The following is a 21,176-nucleotide window of genomic DNA, read 5'->3' on the forward strand; positions in this document are numbered from 1 at the left end:
AGCTCAGATCTTCTGAATTTTGTTATTAAAGAAGGAATTAAAGCGCTCACACAATGCTGTTGAATACACAGCACAGTGCTGAGTCACCATAACAGGCTGCAAAATAGAGTCAGTGCTTCTTTAAAAGACTGCTGCCTATCATCCTTCATTCCATGATTTATTTCACTGGTCATTTATCCAGAAATAATAATCAGACCCTGACTTCCTCAAAGCCTGCTCTTTGCTGTTTCAGATCAGAGCCACTGCCCTACAGTTTTCAAATACATTTCTTCTTATTATTGAGAGGCAGGAGCACACAAAATGAATTCTTTCTGGAGAGGAAGATGGTCAGCGAGAGTTGGTCACAATAGTCTACATTGACTCTCATTGGTTTGTTTGCAGAGAGGGCTGTCTGCCAAGAGCAGGTTCTCTATTTTCTGCATGGAAGGAGAGTGCCACTTCCATGGCAACATTACCGCGTTCTGGCTTTGCATGGATGCCCTTCTGTTTGTGTTCTGCCTCAAGAGAGTGCTACAGATTTTGGGAACAGTGAAGAAGGGAAGGAGCTATTCTTTGTAGCACCATCCCTTGTTCTGCTTCCAGATTTTAGCATGGGTAAATGGGCTTCTTAGAAACTAAGTAGAGGAAAAGCATTGGAGAGAACACACAGACCACCAACAAAACAGGGGCCTAACTGCCTTACATGCTGAGTAGTCATTTACACTGGCCAGTGTGAGTGGAGAATTCTGACTGGATGTTTACACTCATGTTGCAAATGTATAAATGTCAATACAGAGTCCAAAGAAAGAACAATCACGTCTACTCTCTTTCTGGGGCACACAGGTGGAAATGGAGAGGCTCACCATGAAATCTTGCACCCACTGAAGTCAATAGCAAAACATTGGCTTCAGTGGGGCCAGGATTTCATTGGAGCTCTTCAGTGTGGTTTGTGGAGCATTGCCCATTAGGATGCTTGTTCTGTTCATGATGATTATTATGGCCACAAAAAGTAAATTTCTAAATTTAAAACTTAATTGAGGTAAAAGTTAACTTTTAACCACAAAAAGAAAAGGAGTACTTGTGGCACCTTAGAGACTAACAAATTTATTTGAGCATAAGCTTTCATGAGCTACAGCTCACTTCATCGGATGCATTCAGTGGAAAATACTGTAGCTCACGAAAGCTTACGCTCAAATACATTTGTTAGTCTCTAAGGTGCCACAAGTACTCCTTTTCTTTTTGCGAATACAGACTAACATGGCTGTTACTCTGAAACCTTTTAACCACAAAGTGCACAAGTCTACATTAACTGTGAGAGCTTATTACTTCAACTCTCAGCCTTCCCCACCCAACACCTTCCCCATTTGTTTGTCCCCAATCATCATGTCTTGTCTAAAATTAGATTGTAAGTTCTTTCAGGCAGGGACCATATTTCTGTTTTGTGCAGTAAAGTACAATCTTGGGGACTGTAATAAATAAATAAATTTTACAATCCTGTGGAAACAAATATTCATGCTTTTGACTGAGTTTCTGAACATGAATACAAGTTATCAAGGATGTGTGTCTGGAGGCGTGGTTTCTACATACACACATTGTTTCCTTTTTAAGACATCTGCATCTGTAGAATTCAGTTCAGGTTTTAGCCCTAGAAACTTATCATTATTGTGCCCTGATCAGCAAAGTATGATATCAGTGGGTTTTAAAGTTACACATAGCTGGATTGAGGCCTTATACTTTCTTGTATGTGCTCCTATAACTTAAAATGGTCAGATATTTACTACTGAAGATGTTCAAATCCTCACTCTGTCATATTTATTTATTTTGATTCATATATGTGTCCTAAACTCAAGATGTTTTTACAAAAAATTCAAAATATAATCAAATAAAAAAGCAGCATCTGCTTCTCACCCCCAATGTAGAAAATCAACCAACCACAACAATATCATTCCTAAACTATGTTAATCAGTATCCCCTTAAACACAAACAGTGGTGCCTTATTCTGTCTTTCCCTTTCCCGAGATTTGGTTTAATAGATGGGCTTGTCTTGATGGTCAATACTTTCAGGCTATTTTGGATCAAGGGATAGTGATGTCAATTCCAAAGTTTAGGGTCCCTTACGGTTAATGATCTGCAGGCAGGTTTTATGCCACGGGGAATCCAGTTCAAGCACCTCTGCTGATCCCAGCTGTGGCAGTATGGACTAGGCCTTCATACTACTGTAAAAATAAAAGTGGCCTACTTAACAACATGTGCAGGCAGTATGTTTTTTTGCACTGTAGCCAATAAATATTTCCGTGTTTACACTTTTATGATCTATTCTGTAAACTGACTAACTCCTCAAGGCAGATTGATAAGAATGATTAGAATGCCTCCCAAACTAATAATCAACTAGATCAATAATGCTTAACATGTTAAAACATGTAAAAATACCTTCTTATACCTCTGCCTCGAAATAGTCTAAGCAGACCTGGTTTATTTTATAAAAATCTATTTTTATATGTTTGCCCATGGGATCAAAATGGCATCTTTGGAGTCATTCTAATCTTTTGGGTCCGATGGAAGCCCACCTAAATGCCTTGAGTCACCTTTGCTGAATTATGCATGTTTTATAACATTCCATGAAAAATATTTGCTTTTATATAATTCAATTTTATGTTTAAATAATGATAAGGTTTAACACAAATCCACCACACCCATGAAACATAAAGTTGTGATATTCTGTTTGTGGATTTGATTTTTCTTTTTAAAAAGTTTAGGTGAATTTAATATCAGTGAAAGTTTCTGGATGTACATTATTGGGACTGGAGACATTCATTCCAAGTGTCAGCTATGATGTTGATTTACCTGAGATGGAGTCTTCATCACCAAGAATTAGACTGAGACCACTCAACCCCTTTTACATAGGCCACTGATTAGGACTCAGATGAGCATCTGTCTTTAGTGTCCTGGCCAGATTTGAATAGGTGACTTAAGGTGCATCTTGCTGTAACTCTCCTGAGTCAGCTAGTTCCCCAAGAGATGCTCTTCTTACCTACTGCCCAATCTTGCAATCTTTACTTGCATGAGAGGTCCTTAAGCATTCCATTGACATCAATCAATAGGACTCTTCACATAAACAGGATTACGTGTCTGAGTAAGGGTTTGCAGGATTGAGCCCTAACATTGTCTTTGTTTCTGCAGTAGCACAAATTAAGAACACAGTTTCTGGCTTCTCTCTGTTTTTTTTTTTCCACAGTCTTGCCACAGTTTTTGCTTTTAATAAAGATTAATGTAACATTTCGTAGTATTTGGAATTTGACTGAGAGGAATTAAACAAAACTGGCAGGGAGTCAGTAAATAGACAATGCCTTGGGCAACAGAGTACAGTATGTTAGAGCAGAATAGATGGCAAGGAACGAAAAAAGGTGAATGAACTAAAAGGGGTGGTAGATAGTAGGAAAATATGCATAATTTTAGCAGGAAAAACATGCAGTTTTCAGATGAAATGTATTAGTAAAGTGAAAAGATAAATTGTATACAATAGGTTCATTTAATTGTCTGAAAAGATGGAAAATTTGCAAGTAAAATGATAGAAAGAGTTTTTGAAATTAATATTAAAGTGCTAAAAACCCATCAACCTTGGTGAATTAAACACCTAGGGAAATATCAGCTCCAGAGGTTAAGAGGTGAGAGTACATTTTAATGGTAGATTAAGGTGATTCAGAGGACTTGATTATTGTAATGTATGAAGAGAATGGTGTTACTTACGCGAAACACACGTCACTTTTATCATTTTGAAACAAGAGTGTGTGAAATACAAATTAGCAGGCACACCTCCTTAATGGCCATTAAGCTAAGGAGCATTTAAAATGAAAAACAAAGGGGGAGCTTTGTACAAGCCTAACAGTGTCAGCCTGGCTCAGGTATAGCAAAAATAACACAAAGCATAACCTACACTTGGTCAATAATTAGCAGAAACATTTACCAAGCAACAGAGCACCCAACAATTCCACTCTCAACTCAGAGCCCTTTCTGGCTATAAGTCTATTATCAGAGAGCTGAACATTTCAACTTCATTGAAGCAACAGAGGTTACTAAATATGACACCCTCACTACATGAGCCCATATACCTAATGGGGTCAAACTCCCAAAGGGCCTCAATTGGGCTTGTAAAATTCAAAATGCAGTTTTTCACACATGTTTTACATGCACCAGTACTTTGATTTGTACATGGAAAATGCCTATATGTTTAGATTAAATTAGATGGTTAAACGTCTACTTAGGCTGTGTGCACACAAGCAGTTTGTGTGTGCTAATGTTAAAAAGTTCATTTGCAAAATTGCAAGAGAAGTTTAGGAGGATTTTTAAAAATCTAGTGCCGTGTGTGTGTACAATTTCACCATTAACACTATCACAGGTATCCTCATAATTACCTCAGCAAATGAATACAGTAACAGTGTGGGCCAAATTCATCCCTGATGTAACTTCTTGACTTGAATGGAAACATATTAGCCCTGGTCTACACTAGGACTTTAGGTCGAATTTAGCAGCGTTAAATCGATTTAAACCTGCACCCGTCCACACAATGAAGCCCTTTATTTCGACTTAAAGGGCTCTTAAAATCGATTTCCTTACTCCACCCCTGACAAGTGGATTAGCGCTTAAATCGACGTTGCCGGCTCGAATTTGGGGTACTGTGGACACAATTCGATGGTATTGGCCTCCGGGAGCTATCCCAGAGTGCTCCATTCTGACCGCTCTGGACAGCGCTCTCAACTCAGATGCACTGGCCAGGTAGACAGGAAAAGAACCGCGAACTTTTGAATCTCATTTCCTGTTTGGCCAGCGTGGCAAGCTGCAGGTGACCATGCAGAGCTCATCAGCACAGGTGACCATGATGGAGTCCCAGAATCGCAAAAGAGCTCCAGCATGGACTGAACGGGAGGTACGGGATCTGATCGCTGTTTGGGGAGAGGAATCCGTGCTATCAGAACTCCGTTCCAGTTTTCGAAATGCCAAAACCTTTCTGAAAATCTCCCAGGGCATGAAGGACAGAGGCCATAACAGGGACCCGAAGCAGTGCCGCGTGAAACTGAAGGAGCTGAGGCAAGCCTACCAGAAAACCAGAGAGGCGAACAGCCGCTCTGGGTCAGAGCCCCAAACATGCCGCTTCTATGATGAGCTGCATGCCATTTTAGGGGGTTCAGCCACCACTACCCCAGCCGTGTTGTTTGACTCCTTCAATGGAGATGGAGGCAATACAGAAGTAGGTTTTGGGGACGAAGAAGATGATGATGAGGAGGTTGTAGATAGCTCACAGCAAGCAAGCGGAGAAACCGGTTTTCCCGACAGCCAGGAACTGTTTCTCACCCTAGACCTGGAGCCAGTACCCCCCGAACCCACCCAAGGCTGCCTCCTGGACTCAGCAGGCGGAGAAGGGACCTCTGGTGAGTGTACCTTTTAAAATGCTATACATGGTTTAAAAGCAAGCATGTGAAAGGATTACTTTGCCCTGGCATTTGCGGTTCTGCCTTTGCAAAAGGTTTCTGGGGAGGGCAGCCTTATTTCGTCCTTCATTGTAGGACACTTTACCACTCCAGGCCAGCAACACGTACTGGGGAATCACTGTAGAACAAAGCATTGCAGTGTATGTTTGCTGGCATTCAACCAAAATCCGTTCACACGGTGGGAGGAGGCAAAATGCGACCTTGTAACGAAAGCACATGTGCTATGTATGTAATGTTAACAGCAAGGTTTACCCTGAAAGAGTGTAGCGACTGTTTTATAAAATGTGTCTTTTTAAATACCGCTGTCCCTTTTTTTTTCTCCACCAGCTGCATGTGTTTCAATGATCACAGGATCTTCTCCTTCCAAGAGGCTAGTGAAGCTTAGAAAGAAAAAAAAACGCACTCGCGATGAAATGTTCTCCGAGCTCATGCTGTCCTCCCACACTGACAGAGCACAGACGAATGCGTGGAGGCAAATAATGTCAGAGTGCAGGAAAGCACAAAATGACCGGGAGGAGAGGTGGAGGGCTGAAGAGAGTAAGTGGCGGGCTGAAGACAGGGCTGAAGCTCAAAGGTGGCGGCAGCGTGATGAGAGGAGGCAGGATTCAATGCTGAGGCTGCTGCAGGACCAAACCAGTATGCTCCAGTGTATGGTTGAGCTGCAGCAAAGGCAGCTGGAGCACAGACTGCCACTGCAGCCCCTCTGTAACCAAGCGCCCTCCTCCCCAAGTTCCATAGCCTCCACACCCAGACGCCCAAGAACGCGGTGGGGGGGCCTCCGGCCAACCAGCCACTCCACCACAGAGGATTGCCCAAAAAAAAGAAGGCTGTCATTCAATAAATTTTAAAGTTGTAAACTTTTAAAGTGCTGTGCTTAAAGTGCTGTGTGGCATTTTCCTTCCCTCCTCCACCACCCCTCCTGGGCTACCTTGGTAGTCATCCCCCTATTTGTGTGATGAATGAATAACGAATGCATGAATGTGAAGCAACAATGACTTTATTGGCTCTGCAAGCAATGATTAAAGGGAGGAGGGGTGGGTGGTTAGCTTACAGGGAAGTAGAGTGAACCAAGGGGTGGGGGGGTTCATCAAGGAGAAACAAACAGAACTTTCACACCGTAGCCTGGCCAGTCATGAAACTGTTTTTCAAAGCTTCTCTGATGCGTACCGCGCCCTCCTGTGCTCTTCTAACCGCCCTGGTGTCTGGCTGCGCGTAACCAGCAGCCAGGCGATTTGCCTCAACCTCCCACCCCGCCATAAACGTCTCCCCCTTACTCTCACAGATATTGTGGAGCACACAGCAAGCAGTAATAACAGTGGGAATATTGGTTTCGCTGAGGTCTAAGCGAGTCAGTAAACTGCGCCAGCGCGCCTTTAAACGTCCAAATGCACATTCTACCACCATTCTGCACTTGCTCAGCCTGTAGTTGAACAGCTCCTGACCACTGTCCAGGCTGCCTGTGTATGGCTTCATGAGCCATGGCATTAAGGGGTAGGCTGGGTCCCCAAGGATACATATAGGCATTTCAACATCCCCAACAGTTATTTTCTGGTCTGGGAATAAAGTCCCTTCCTGCAGCTTTTGAAACAGACCAGAGTTCCTGAAGATGCGAGCATCATGCACCTTTCCCGGCCATCCCACGTTGATGTTGGTGAAACGTCCCTTGTGATCCACCAGAGCTTGCAGCACTATCGAAAAGTACCCCTTGCGGTTTATGTACTCGGCGGCTTGGTGCTCCGGTGCCAAGATAGGGATATGGGTTCCATCTATAGCCCCACCACAGTTAGGGAATCCCATTGCAGCAAAGCCATCCACTATGACCTGCACATTTCCCAGGGTCACTACCCTTGATATCAGCAGATCTTTGATTGCGTGGGCTACTTGCATCACAGCAGCCCCCACAGTAGATTTGCCCACTCCAAATTGATTCCCAACTGACCGGTAGCTGTCTGGCGTTGCAAGCTTCCACAGGGCTATCGCCACTCGCTTCTCAACTGTGAGGGCTGCTCTCATCTTGGTATTCATGCGCTTCAGAGCAGGGGAAAGCAAGTCACAAAGTTCCATGAAAGTGCCCTTACGCATGCGAAAGTTTCGCAGCCACTGGGAATCGTCCCAGACCTGCAACACTATGCGGTCCCACCAGTCTGTGCTTGTTTCCCGAGCCCAGAATCGGCATTCCACAGCATGAACCTGCCCCATTAGCACCATGATGCATGCATTGGCAGGGCCCATGCTTTCAGAGAAATCTGTGTCCATGTCCTGATCACTCACGGGACCGCGCTGACGTTGCCTCCTCGCCCGGTATCGCGTTGCCATGTTCTGGTGCTGCATATACTGCTGAATAATGCGTGTGGTGTTTAATGTGCTCCTAATTGCCAAAGTGAGCTGAGCGGGCTCCATGCTTGCCGTGGTATGGCATCCGCACAGAAAAAAGGCGCGGAACGATTGTCTGCCGTTGCTCTGACGGAGGGAGGGGCGACTGACGACACGGCTTACAGGGTTGGCTTCAGGGAGCTAAAATCAACAAAGGGGGTGCCTGTACATCAAGGAGTATTTCAGGCAGGACTGCACGGAGGGTTCCAATAAGAAATGGTGCACCTAAGTTATCGTTGTTATTGGAACAAGGAGGTTAGCCTGGCCTCTGATTGATACATGGCTAGATTTACCTCGCTGCACCTTCTCTGTGAGTGACTGCAGTGTGACCTAGAGGAATGAGTCCCCTAGACAGGGGAGGAGGCAAATGAGTACAAAACAAATCTGGTCTATTTCTTGTTTTGACCCACTCCATCTATCTTTTACATCTTTGGCTGGCAGCAGACGGTGCAGAAGGACTGCATGCCATCCACATCTCATGACTGCTCGGCAGAAGATGGTACAGTACGACTGCTAGCCATCCCCATCTCTTGCCTGCCTGGCAGAAGATGGTACAGTACGACTGCTAGCAGTCCGTATCGCCTGCCCGCTCACCATAAGACGGTTCAATAGGACTGACTGCAGGACTAAAGAGAATGACCTGGTCAAGTCACTCCAAATTTAGTCCCTGCGCCCATGTCTGCCCAGGCGCTCCCAGCCGACGCGGCCAGGAGCACCTCGGACACGATGAGGACGACTACCAATCGTATTGCACCATCTGCTGCCAGAAGGCAAGGGGTTGCTGCTACTGTGCAGCAAAGCCGTACCGCGTCTGCCAGCACCCAGGAGACATAGGGTGACGGTTACCTGAGCGGGCTCCATGCTTGCTGTGGTATGGCGTCTGCACAGGTAACTCAGGAAAAAAGGCGCGAAATGATTGTCTGCCCTTGCTTTCACGGAGGGAGGGAGGGAACGGGGGCCTGACGACACGTACCCAGAACCACCCGCGACAATGTTTTAGCCCCATCAGAGTGCTCCATTGTGACTGCTCTGGACAGCACTCTCAGATGCCCGATTGTTTGCCATTGCTCTGACGCTGGGAGGGGCGCTTACAGGGTTGGCTTCAGGGAGCTAAAATCAACAAAGGGGGTGTCTTTACATCAAGGAGTATTTCAGGCAGGACTTCACGGAGGGTTCCAATAAGAAATGGTGCACCTAAGTTATTGTCCTTATTGGAGCAAGAAGGTTAGCCTGGCCTCTGATTGATACATGGCTAGATTTACCTCGCTGCACCTTCTCTGTAAGTGACTGCAGTGTGATCTAGAAGAATGAGTCCCCTAGACAGGGGAGGGGGGGAAGCAAATGAGTACAAAACAAATCTGGTCTATTTCTTGTTTTGATCCACTCCATCTATCTTTTACATCTTTGGCTGGCAGCAGACGGTGCAGAAGGACTGCATGCCATCCACATCTCATGGCTGCTCGGCAGAAGATGGTACAGTACGACTGCTAGCAGTCCGTATCGCCTGCCCGCTCACCATAAGACGGTTCAATAGGACTGACTGCAGGACTAAAGAGAATGACCTGGTCAAGTCACTCCAAATTTAGTCCCTGTGCCCATGTCTGCCCAGGCGCTCCTGATCGACCTCACAGAGGCGACCAGGAGCACCTCAGACATGACGATGACGGCTACCAGTCGTACTGTACCGTCTGCTGCCACAAGGCAAGGGGTTGCTGCTACTGTGTAGCAATGCCGTACCGCGTCTGCCAGCACCCAGGAGACATAGGGTGACGGTTACCTGAGCGGGCTCCATGCTTGCCATGGTATGGCGTCTGCACAGGTAACTCAGGAAAAAAGGCGCGAAATGATTGTCTGCCCTTGCTTTCACGGGGGGAGGGAGGGAACGGGGGGCTGACGATATGTACCCAGAACCACCCGCGACAATGTTTTAGCCCCATCAGGCATTGGGATCTCAACCCAGAATTCCAATGGGCAGCGGAGACTGCGGGAACTGTGGGATAGCTATCCACAGTGCAACGCTCCGGAAGTCGACGCTTGCCTCGGTACTGTGGAAGCGCTCCGCCGAGTTAATGCACTTAATGCACTTAGAGCATTTTCTGTGGGGACACACACACTCGAATTTATAAAACCGATTTCTAAAAAACCGACTTCTATAAATTCGACCTTATTCCGTAGTGTAGACATACCCTTAGAGTGATGAATTTGGCACCATATATGTCAGGTGCTAAAAAGCAGCACAAACATAGTATTATCCCTAGTAAAAGCCTTGGGGTCTGAGTCTTCTCTCACTTATACAGGTATAAATCATCACCAAAGTCAATGAAGTTATACCAGCATTAAAGTTGGAAGAAGTGAGAGGAGATTCAGGCCCTTAAGATATTCAGCTATCTGGACTATCTTTGCTAATCTATTGACATGATCAGGAAGTTCTCCTCCTTTACAGAGAAAAGATAAGGAAAAAAGCAAAGTGAAGCTAATCTTTTTTGAATCAGGCTTTCCTCTTGGGTATGACTACATGCAGAAAATCTGGAATTTCCAGGCAACACAAATCAAAGGTGGCAGAAGAATCTACAAAGCATACAAATAAACCATCCAAATTTCAGGTACTAAACCAAACAAGGCAGCATACATAGTGTAAGGGTATGTCTACACTACGGAATAAGGTCGAATTTATAGAAGTCGGTTTTTTAGAAATCGGTTTTATATATTCGAGTGTGTGTGTCCCCACAGAAAATGCTCTAAGTGCATTAAGTGCATTAACTCGGCGGAGCGCTTCCACAGTACCGAGGCTAGAGTCGACTTCCGGAGCGTTGCACTGTGGGTAGCTATCCCACAGTTCCCGCAGTCTTCGCTGCCCACTGGAATTCTGGGTTGAGATCCCAATGCCTGATGGGGCTAAAACATTGTTGCGGGTGGTTCTGGGTACATATCGTCAGGCCCCCGTTACCTCCCTCCCTCCGTGAAAGCAAGGGCAGACAATCGTTTCGCGCCTTTTTTCCTGAGTTACCTGTGCAGACGCCATACCACGGCAAGCATGGAGCCCGCTCAGGTAACCGTCACCCTATGTCTCCTGGGTGCTGGCAGACGCGGTACGGCATTGCTACACAGTAGCAGCAACCCCTTGCCTTGTGACAGGACTGCTAGCAGTCGTACTGTACCATCTTCTGCCGAGCAGCCATGAGATGTGGATGGCATGCAGTCCTTCTGCACCGTCTGCTGCCAGCCAAAGATGTAAAAGATAGATGGAGTGGATCAAAACAAGAAATAGACCAGATTTGTTTTGTACTCATTTGCTTCCCCCCCTCCCCTGTCTAGGGGACTAATTCTTCTAGGTCACACTGAAGTCACTCACAAAGAAGGTGCAGCGAGGTAAATCTAGCCATGTATCAATCAGAGGCCAGGCTAACCTTCTTGTTCCAATAAGAACGATAACTTAGGTGCACCATTTCTCATTGGAACCCTCCGTGAAGTCCTGCCTGAAATACTCCTTGATGTAAAGACACCCCCTTTGTTGATTTTAGCTCCCTGAAGCCAACCCTGTAAGCCGTGTCCTCAGTCGCCCCTCCCGGCGTCAGAGCAACGGCAAACAATCGGGCATCTGAGAGTGCTGTCCAGAGCAGTCACAATGGAGCACTCTGATGGGGCTAAAACATTGCCGTGGGTGGTTCTGGGTACATATCGTCAGGCCCCCGTTCCCTCCCTCCCTCTATGAAAGCAAGGGCAGACAATCGTTTTGCGCCTTTTTTCCTGAGTTACCTGTGCAGACGCCATACCACGGCAAGCATGGAGCCCGCTCAGGTAACCGTCACCCTATGTCTCCTGGGTGCTGGCAGACGCGGTACGGCTTTGCTACACAGTAGCAGCAACCCCTTGCCTTCTGGCAGCAGACGGTGCAATACGACTGGTAGTCGTCCTCGTCGTGTCCGAGGTGCTCCTGGCCACGTCGGCTGGGAGCGCCTGGGCAGACATGGGCGCAGGGACTAAATTTGGAGTGACTTGACCAGGTCATTCTCTTTAGTCCTGCAGTCAGTCCTATTGAACCGTCTTATGGTGAGCGGGCAGGCGATACGGACTGCTAGCAGTCGTACTGTACCATCTTCTGCCAGGCAGGCAAGAGATGAGGATTGCTAGTAGTCGTATTGTACCATCTTCTGCCAGGCAGGCAAGAGATGAGGATGGCTAGCAGTCGTACTGTACCATCTTCTGCCGAGCAGCCATGAGATGTGGATGGCATGCAGTCCTTCTGCACCGTCTGCTTCCAGCCAAAGATGTAAAAGATAGATGGAGTGGGTCAAAACAAGAAATAGACCAGATTTGTTTTGTACTCATTTGCTTCCCCCCCTCCCCTGTCTAGGGGACTCATTCCTCTAGGTCACACTGCAGTCACTCACAGAGAAGGTGCAGCAAGGTAAATCTAGCCATGTATCAATCAGAGGCCAGGCTAACCTCCTTGTTCCAATAAGAACGATAACTTAGGTGCACCATTTCTTATTGGAACCCTCCGTGAAGTCCTGCCTGAAATACTCCTTGATGTAAAGACACCCCCTTTGTTGATTTTAGCTCCCTGAAGCCAACCCTGTAAGCCGTGTCGTCAGTCGCCCCTCCCTCCGTCAGAGCAACGGCAGACAATCGTTCCACGCCTTTTTTCTGTGCGGACGCCATATCAAGGCAAGCATGGAGGCCGCTCAGCTCACTTTGGCAATTAGGAGCACATTAAACACCACACACATTATCCAGCAGTATATGCAGCACCAGAACCTGGCAAAGCGATACCAGGCGAGGAGGCGACGTCAGCGCGGTCACGTGAGTGATCAGGACATGGACACAGATTTCTCTGAAAGTATGGGCCCTGCCAATGCATGCATCATGGTGCTAATGGGGCAGGATCATGCTGTGGAACGCCGATTCTGGGCTCGGGAAACAAGCACAGACTGGTGGAACCGCATAGTGTTGCAGGTCTGGGACGATTCCCAGTGGCTGCGAAACTTTCGCATGCGTAAGGGCACTTTCATGGAACTTTGTGATTTGGTTTCCCCTGCCCTGAGGCGCATGAATACCAAGATGAGAGCAGCCCTCACAGTTGAGAAGCGAGTGGCGATAGCCCTGTGGAAGCTTGCAACGCCAGACAGCTACCGGTCAGTTGGGAATCAATTTGGAGTGGGCAAATCTACTGTGGGGGCTGCTGTGATGCAAGTAGCCCATGCAGTCAAAGATCTGCTGATATCAAGGGTAGTGACCCTGGGAAATGTGCAGGTCATAGTGGATGGCTTTGCTGCAATGGGATTCCCTAACTGTGGTGGGGCCATAGATGGAACCCATATCCCTATCTTGGCACCGGAGCACCAAGCCGCCGAGTACATAAACCGCAAGGGGTACTTTTCAATAGTGCTGCAAGCTCTGGTGGATCACAAGGGACGTTTCACCAACATCAACGTGGGATGACCGGGAAAGGTGCATGATGCTCGCATCTTCAGGAACTCTGGTCTGTTTCAAAAGCTGCAGGAAGGGACTTTATTCCCAGACCAGAAAATAACTGTTGGGGATGTTGAAATGCCTATATGTATCCTTGGGGACCCAGCCTACCCCTTAATGCCATGGCTCATGAAGCCGTACACAGGCAGCCTGGACAGTAGTCAAGAGCTGTTCAACTACAGGCTGAGCAAGTGCAGAATGGTGGTAGAATGTGCATTTGGACGTTTAAAGGCGCGCTGGCGCAGTTCACTGACTCGCTTAGACCTCAGCGAAACCAATATTCCCACTGTTATTACAGCTTGCTGTGTGCTCCACAATATCTGTGAGAGTAAGGGAAAGACGTTAATGGCGGGGTGGGAGGTTGAGGCAAATCGCCTGGCTGCTGGTTACGCGCAGCCAGACACCAGGGCGGTTAGAAGAGCACAGGAGGGCGCGGTACGCATCAGAGAAGCTTTGAAAACCAGTTTCATGACTGGCCAGGCTACGGTGTGAAAGTTCTGTTTGTTTCTCCTTGATGAAACCCCCCGCCCCTTGGTTCACTCTACTTCCCTGTAAGCTAACCACCCGCCCCTCCTCCCTTCAATCATTGCTTGCAGAGGCAATAAAGTCATTGTTGCTTCACATTCATGCATTCTTTATTCATTCATCACACAAATAGGGGGATGACTACCAAGGTAGCCCAGGAGGGGTGGTGGAGGAGGGAAGGAAAATGCCACACAGCACTTTAAGCACAGCACTTTAAAAGTTTACAACTTTAAAATTTATTGAATGACAGCCTTCTTTTTTTTGGGCAATCCTCTGTGCTGGAGTGGCTGGTTGGCCGGAGGCCCCCCCACCGCGTTCTTGGGCGTCTGGGTGTGGAGGCTATGGAACTTGGGGAGGAGGGCGGTTGGTTACAGAGGGGCTGCAGTGGCAGTCTGTGCTCCAGCTGCCTTTGCTGCAGCTCAACCATACACTGGAGCATACTGGTTTGGTCCTGCAGCAGCCTCAGCATTGAATCCTGCCTCCTCTCATCATGCTGTCGCCACATTTGAGCTTCAGCCCTGTCTTCAGCCCGCCACTTACTCTCTTCAGCCCGCCACTTACTCTCTTCAGCCCGCCACCTCTCCTCCCGGTCATTTTGTGCTTTCCTGCACTCTGACATTATTTGCCTCCACGCATTCGTCTGTACTCTGTCAGTGTGGGAGGACAGCATGAGCTCGGAGAACATTTCATCGCGAGTGCGTTTTTTTTTCTTTCTAAGCTTCACTAGCCTCTGGGAAGGAGAAGATCCTGTGATCATTGAAACACATGCAGCTGGTGGAGAAAAAAAAAGGGACAGCGGTATTTAAAAAGACACATTTTATAAAACAGTGGCTACACTTTTTCAGGGTAAACCTTGCTGTTAACATTACATACATAGCACATGTGCTTTCATTACAAGGTCACATTTTGCCTCCTCCCACTGCGTGACTACCCCCTCAACCTTCCCCCCTCCCTGTGGCTAACAGCGGGGAACATTTCTGTTTAGCCACAGGCAAACAGCCCAGCAGGAATGGGCTCCTCTGAGTGTCCCCTGAAGAAAAGCACTCTATTTCAACCAGGTGACCATGAATTATATCTCACTCTCCTGAGGATAACACAGAGAGGTAAAGAACGGATGTTGTTTGAATGCCAGCAAACATACACTGCAATGCTTTGTTCTACAATGATTCCCGAGTACGTGTTACTGGCCTGGAGTGGTAAAGTGTCCTACCATGAAGGACGCAATAAGGCTGCCCTCCCCAGAAACCTTTTGCAAAGGCTTTAGGACTACATCTAGGAGAACCGCAAATGCCAGGGCAAAGTAATCCTTTCACATGCTTGCTTTTAAACCATGTATAGTATTTTAAAAGGTACACTCACCAGAGGTCCCTTCTCCACCTGCTGGGTCCAGGAGGCAGGCTTGGGTGGGTTCGGGGGGTACTGGCTCCAGGTCTAGGGTGAGAAACAGTTCCTGGCTGTCGGGAAAACCGTTTTCTCCGCTTGCTTGCTGTGAGCTATCTACAACCTCCTCCTCCTCATCTTCTTCGTCCCCAAAACCTGCTTCCGTATTGCCTCCATCTCCATTGAAGGAGTCAAACAACACGGCTGGGGTAGTGGTGGCTGAACCCCCTAAAATGACATGCAGCTCATCATAGAAGCGGCATGTTTGGGGCTCTGACCCAGAGCGGCTGTTCACCTCTCTGGTTTTCTGGTAGGCTTGCCTCAGCTCCTTCAGTTTCACGCGGCACTGCTTCGGGTCCCTGTTATGGCCTCTGTCCTTCATGCCCTGGGAGATTTTGACAAAGGTTTTGGCATTTCGAAAACTGGAACGGAGTTCTGATCGCACGGATTCCTCTCCTCAAACAGCGATCAGATCCCGTACCTCCCGTTCGGTCCATGCTGGAGCTCTTTTGCGATTCTGGGACTCCATCATGGTCACCTGTGCTGATGAGCTCTGCATGGTCACCTGCAGCTTGCCACGCTGGCCAAACAGGAAATGAGATTCAAAAGTTCGCGGTTCTTTTCCTGTCTACCTGGCCAGTGCATCTGAGTTGAGAGTGCTGTCCAGAGCGGTCATAATGGAGCACTCTGGGATAGCTCCCGGAGGCCAATACCATCGAATTGTGTCCACAGTACCCCAAATTCGAGCCGGCAACGTCGATTTAAGCGCTAATCCACTTGTCAGGGGTGGAGTAAGGAAATCGATTTTAAGAGCCCTTTAAGTCGAAATAAAGGGCTTCATTGTGTGGACGGGTGCAGGTTTACATCGATTTAACGCTGCTAAATTCGACCTAAAGTCCTAGTGTAGACCAGGGCTAAGAACTAAGATATAGGCAACTATGTTTTCTGTGAGGTTTCTAGAGCATTATCACATACCAGTGCCATAAAAATAAATTATATTAATGCATTATTAGGAAAGGTATAATAAGATTAAAATATAATACACATTAATAGTGGGCTAGCTTCACTTTCAGATATTCCTCTATAGATGCTTGTTGGAAAAGAATATAGAAAACTTAGAGGTTCCTTTCCCTAAAAAAGCATGTAGTCTATCCAATTCTTTTAAAATAGCTGGTCAAAAAATGAGTGTTTAATTTCTCTGTTTTCTTCCAAGCCTGATTCTGAGAGCCTGATTCTCAGTCATATTCAAGCTCCTTTACACCATTCTGGTGGGTGCAAATGGGCCACAAATTACACTTAGTCCACTTTAAGGCCCCTTTACATTGCCAGTACTGTGAAAAGGAGCCGTATTTTAAGTGAGAATCAGGCCCATTGTTTCCCCTGCTTGAGAGAAACAAATAAAAACGGATTTACCTTAATAATTGTTCATACTGAAGCACTGATTCTGAGGATTGATCATTTTGATGGTGCTTAGATATGGTGACAAACATGGGACAGATAGATAAGGTAACACTGAGCAAATATCTTGTCACCCTCTATAACTGAACACTTCAATAGTAATTACAGTGTTTAAACTGAAGAAGAATCAGCATGTTGGTGTTGCCTCTGAAGTCTCATATCTTCCTCTAGTGACAGAGAAGTGGGACAGAAGGAGCACAAGGGGATTTAAAGGGCAGCACTGAACATGCCAATGACAGTGTTATGTGTTGATGCTTCAGTTCCCTTTTCTTCTTCTATTTGATGACCACTTGATCATTTATAGCCTAGAGACTCCTGGTCAATGGAAGCTTGCCGAGTAGTCCCACTGTTCTATCGGTCATCCCACAAACATGGCAAAAATATTGACAGCTGCAATAAGAAAAGGTTGAAGGAGATACAAATCTAGGCCCCAATCCTGAAAACACTCAAGCACGAGTAACTTCACACACATTAGTAGTCCCGGCGGAAGTAGAATAGAGAAAGCACATTCCTGGAATCCTAAGAGTAGGAACATTCACTATATGGCCACTCCCAAGGTAGGCCAAATTTTTAGAATTAACAGACTTGATGGTAGCCCTTTAAGATTGATCTCACATCCAAGTTGTGCCATTTGAGCCCCTTAGGGTTCTCAGAAGAAGGGCAGAAAGAAGAGAGAATAATATTTTTCAAAATGAAACTGAGAGGGCTGGGGAGAACTCCTGCATCTGTTAGCAAAGCTAAGGCAGTTATTTTTACAAAGTTTACCAGTTCATTGACCCTTCTAGCGTGTAACTGCAACAAGGAAGATTTTTTTTTTTTTAAGTAGTAAAACCACCAAGAGAATCTCCTTAAGGGGTCAAAAAGAGGCCTCATTAGAAGAGTTGATACCAGAATACGATTAAGATGCTGGGTCAGAGTGAGTCTGCAGACCAGCTGTAACCTTTTAGGTACTGGTTCTTTATTCCACTTGAAATCAGTGCAAAGTTAGGATCTACATACTGCAGTCAGCAACACAATATCTTCTGCCTAGATAGAAATGGAATATGTGGCAGTGGTAATGTTTAAAGAAACATGAAACAGAAGGCACTTTTGCAGAATTCAGAGCAGGGCCTAAGGAACAGCATTATTCTGACTTCTATATTCTATATTAACTTTACCCACTGAGTATGACTGGGACTACTCATAGCATGTACAATTGATTATATACATAAATCTTTGTGAGTTTGGGGCCTAATTGTGTGAAGAGAGGCATGTAGAAATCTCTTGCTTAATTTGATAGAAGCCATTGTGAGCATGTAAGCTGTGGTGTTTGGAATCTTGCAGTACTATGTTCGGACATATTCATTTCAATTTGATGTGGAACAGCACTCCAGTTACACAATGATTGGATTAGTAGCACAGAGTGATTGGTTTAGCAGTTGATGAGTGTTTGTAACTTGCTACATTCCAACTGCATTACTGGCGTTAGCATTCAATACCAGCAGCATTCAAACTTCAACCTATCCCGTAAGTGGACCAGCTAGATTGATTCTAAATCACCACTTAACTTGAGCTAGGCACTTTGGTGTGTGGATGGGAGTCGGGTTAGGAGCAACACATGAGTTATAGCTTGAGCTAACAATGCAGTGAAAGCAACCCCCAAAAGACTTGACCCGAGTCATCAGTAACAGAGATTCTGCAATTAGAGTGCTTATATTGTACCCCATGCAGTCCCACTGATGACAGTGGTTTTACACAGCTTATAAATCCACACAAAGTTTGGCCCAGAGACATGTTTCTTGTTCCTCTTTGGCAAATTATTCATACCATCTGTTTGTCACTATTAAAACATTTTTCTTTGGCATATGAAATGCAAAATGCAAAAGGGCCCAGCAAACGATCCCACATTTCAGTTAGTACAATAGAATTTATGTAGTTGCTACTCTGACAAGTGACATGCTCTTTTAATTGGCCCAGTTGCCAAAACCATTCAATGCAATACATTTTGAGGACTCTAAACAATGGATTAATGGCACACCTACTAGTAAAAAGTCTGCATAATTGGCACACACGGAGCTGTTTGCATGCTTTTTCACTGTATTTAACAGATGTAAAATAGTGTTTGGTGACATACATTTCCCATTTTGTGGCTCCTCTGCTTACTTCATGCTGCTTTTGTTCTTTATTATGACTGAAGAAAGATTGAAATGTTAAATTTTAAAAATATTTTAATGCTCTGGTTTGCCTTAAGATCAAGTTGTGAAATAAAAAGGGATCTTTCTTAGGAATTTAAAAATTGTCCATATCCATAGTTTTTGTGTGTTGTGTATCAGTGAGCCCCTGATGAGAATGTTGATTACTTAATTGGGATATTTCTAATAATGTTCAAGAGAGGTACTAAGCAGATTAAAAGGAAGCTATTTAGTATCAGCATTTAGAAAGGATACAAGATTTACATAAAGTATTAGACTAGAAAGGACAGATTCTTTTGCTAGTGAGCTGCTTTCTGAAGAATGTGTATGTAAGCATCATGGTCATTCAAAGGGCTCCAAGAAATCTCTCCACATCCATAGCTGCCCAAATATATGTAGGTTCGAGCCTAAATTTCAAGTGACCTTCAATATTGTGAGCTCAACCCTTTTAGAATTCTAACTATCTGAGTTTACTTGGAATACGGGAGGCCAAAAAATAAATTGAGGTCTTCCTGTCTAAAAATTGAGGTCTTCCTCCTGAATAATTGTTTTAAATTCTGCATATCTAGAACAGGAAAATGTTGATCCATATTCTTGGGAATGATCTGTTTTTAAATTGTATGTTCTTTGGGCAGGAACTGTGTCTTCCTCTGTGTTTGGAATGTTCCTACTATACTGGTTCTCAACCTTTTCTGTACCTCATGTAACAATAGAAACAAGTTTTGGACCCTCCTCTCATCTAGACATAAAAAAAAAAAAAAAAAGAGAAGGTGATTGCAAGCCCCAGGTTAAGAACCCAGGGCCTAGCACTTCAGCAATCTAAATAAAACATAATAAAAACGCACTGTAAAAAAACTAAAATGAAAACCAAACCTACCAACCAAACATAGTAACGGAACACATTCCTCAAAATTGTTGCTTCATGGGATATCTAAAGTTAGCTCCCTTCTTCTGATGCTCTTGTGGTGTTTCCAAACTTCCTTGTTATCTGACAGCACCTGAGAGGAACCAAAGGAGAGGAAAGATGAGACTTTTGGGAAGGGAAAAGGGGCAGAAATGGAAGTGATGCAAATGCTTGGCTTGACTGTGGTTCAGAATTAGAAGTTGGTCAAGAAGCTAGAGCCAGTTGACACCCACTACAAAAAAGAAACAGCAAAGGGGGAGTCAGCCACTGAGCCTAAGGGGGGGGAGGGGAAATTGCGATGAAAGCCCTTTGTCATCTGCTTGTAAAATAATGACTATCATGCCCTTTTACTCACTAGTTCCCTGAACAAGTATAGGATAGCCCTCGTGATTTTATCCTTGCAAATGAAGCCATGGCTTTTAGTCTTATTGATATACTATGGATGTCTATTTTAAAAAATCTTACTAAATAATTCACTAATTTTAAATAATGGTGAATGAAACACTGTAGGATACATAATATGGAACAAATACACTACAGAATGCTTGGAAAAGCTAAACCATGTAAAAATAAATAAAAGAGCTGTATTGGCTCCAGGATGAACTACAAAATGTGCACGTTAGAAAAACAGAATAGCAAGGAAAATGAATTTTAAAAATGTTAAAAATACATTAATAGTCTAACTTAAGACCATCCCAAGCATGAAAATTGAAAGATCATGTAGCTATGTTATTGAGTCCCCAAGCTATGGAGCGTGTATAGCACAGAACGTGAGATTACAATAAAAATAAGGGTGGGGGTTAATCCCAGTGTTCTGGCCAAATTCCATTTCAGATAAATGGTTACACGCTTCTTCAGCTGCTGTGTAGTGATATTGTGTGCTGCTGAACTGCCACCCCATCCTGTTAGCAACGGGTGACTGGTTCAGTGGTGGAGTAAATGGTCCCAGTGGATTTGTAAAATGTGTTGTGCTGCTTTGGGCCATGAGAGCCACACAACATTTTTTTTTTTTTTTTTTAATTCAAGGAGGATGAAATTTGGGCCCCATTCACGTCAGTGGCAAACTCCCAATGAATTCCGTGGGGCCAAGATTTTGCCTTGCAATTGTGAACTCTTTAGGGCGGGAATTCTAATTTTGTTGTTGTTGTTGAGCACGATATACCTGATGTAAAGCACTGAGCACATATAGGATAAAACATACATTACAATATATACACAGAAGATAGTATTATTATATCAAAATCACTCAAGTCTCTTCAGACCCACGCTATTTTGTCTTTTGCAATAATTAAGTGCAAAAGTTGTATGTGCAACTGTCTGTGCATGATATATATATAGAGAGAGAGAGAAAGAGAGAGGGGGATAAGAAACTAAAGAAACCTGTAGGGGTTCTTTAGGGGACTGGAGTGAAGAATATAATGCAGTGTT

General features: G+C 45.1%; 1 protein-coding gene across 1 annotated transcript; it reads left to right on the forward strand.

The window, feature by feature from the left end:
- The first annotated feature begins 4,627 nt into the window (after nucleotides 1–4,627).
- Nucleotides 4,628–10,425, forward strand: LOC142068675 (uncharacterized). Its single transcript, XM_075118445.1, has 3 exons — nucleotides 4,628–5,405; nucleotides 5,793–6,002; nucleotides 10,262–10,425. The coding sequence occupies exons 1-3, from the start codon at nucleotides 4,826–4,828 to the stop codon at nucleotides 10,423–10,425; spliced, it is 954 nt and encodes a 317-aa protein (XP_074974546.1). The 5' UTR covers nucleotides 4,628–4,825.
- Nucleotides 10,426–21,176: the final 10,751 nt, after the last annotated feature.

This window comes from Caretta caretta, chromosome 12 (assembly GCF_965140235.1).
Source record: "Caretta caretta isolate rCarCar2 chromosome 12, rCarCar1.hap1, whole genome shotgun sequence".
Classification (NCBI taxonomy): Eukaryota; Metazoa; Chordata; order Testudines; family Cheloniidae; genus Caretta; species Caretta caretta.

What these genes read in the sequence shown, in the direction of transcription:
- LOC142068675 (XM_075118445.1), top strand. Translation starts at nt 4,826, where the DNA reads ATGCAGAGCTCATCAGCACAGGTGACCATGATGGAGTCCCAGAATCGC. An exon ending in AGGCGGAGAAGGGACCTCTG is followed by an intron (nt 5,406 to 5,792) that starts GTGAGTGTACCT and finishes TTTCTCCACCAG; the next exon opens with CTGCATGTGTTTCAATGATC. An exon ending in GAGGTGGAGGGCTGAAGAGA is followed by an intron (nt 6,003 to 10,261) that starts GTAAGTGGCGGG and finishes TGACATGATCAG; the next exon opens with GAAGTTCTCCTCCTTTACAG.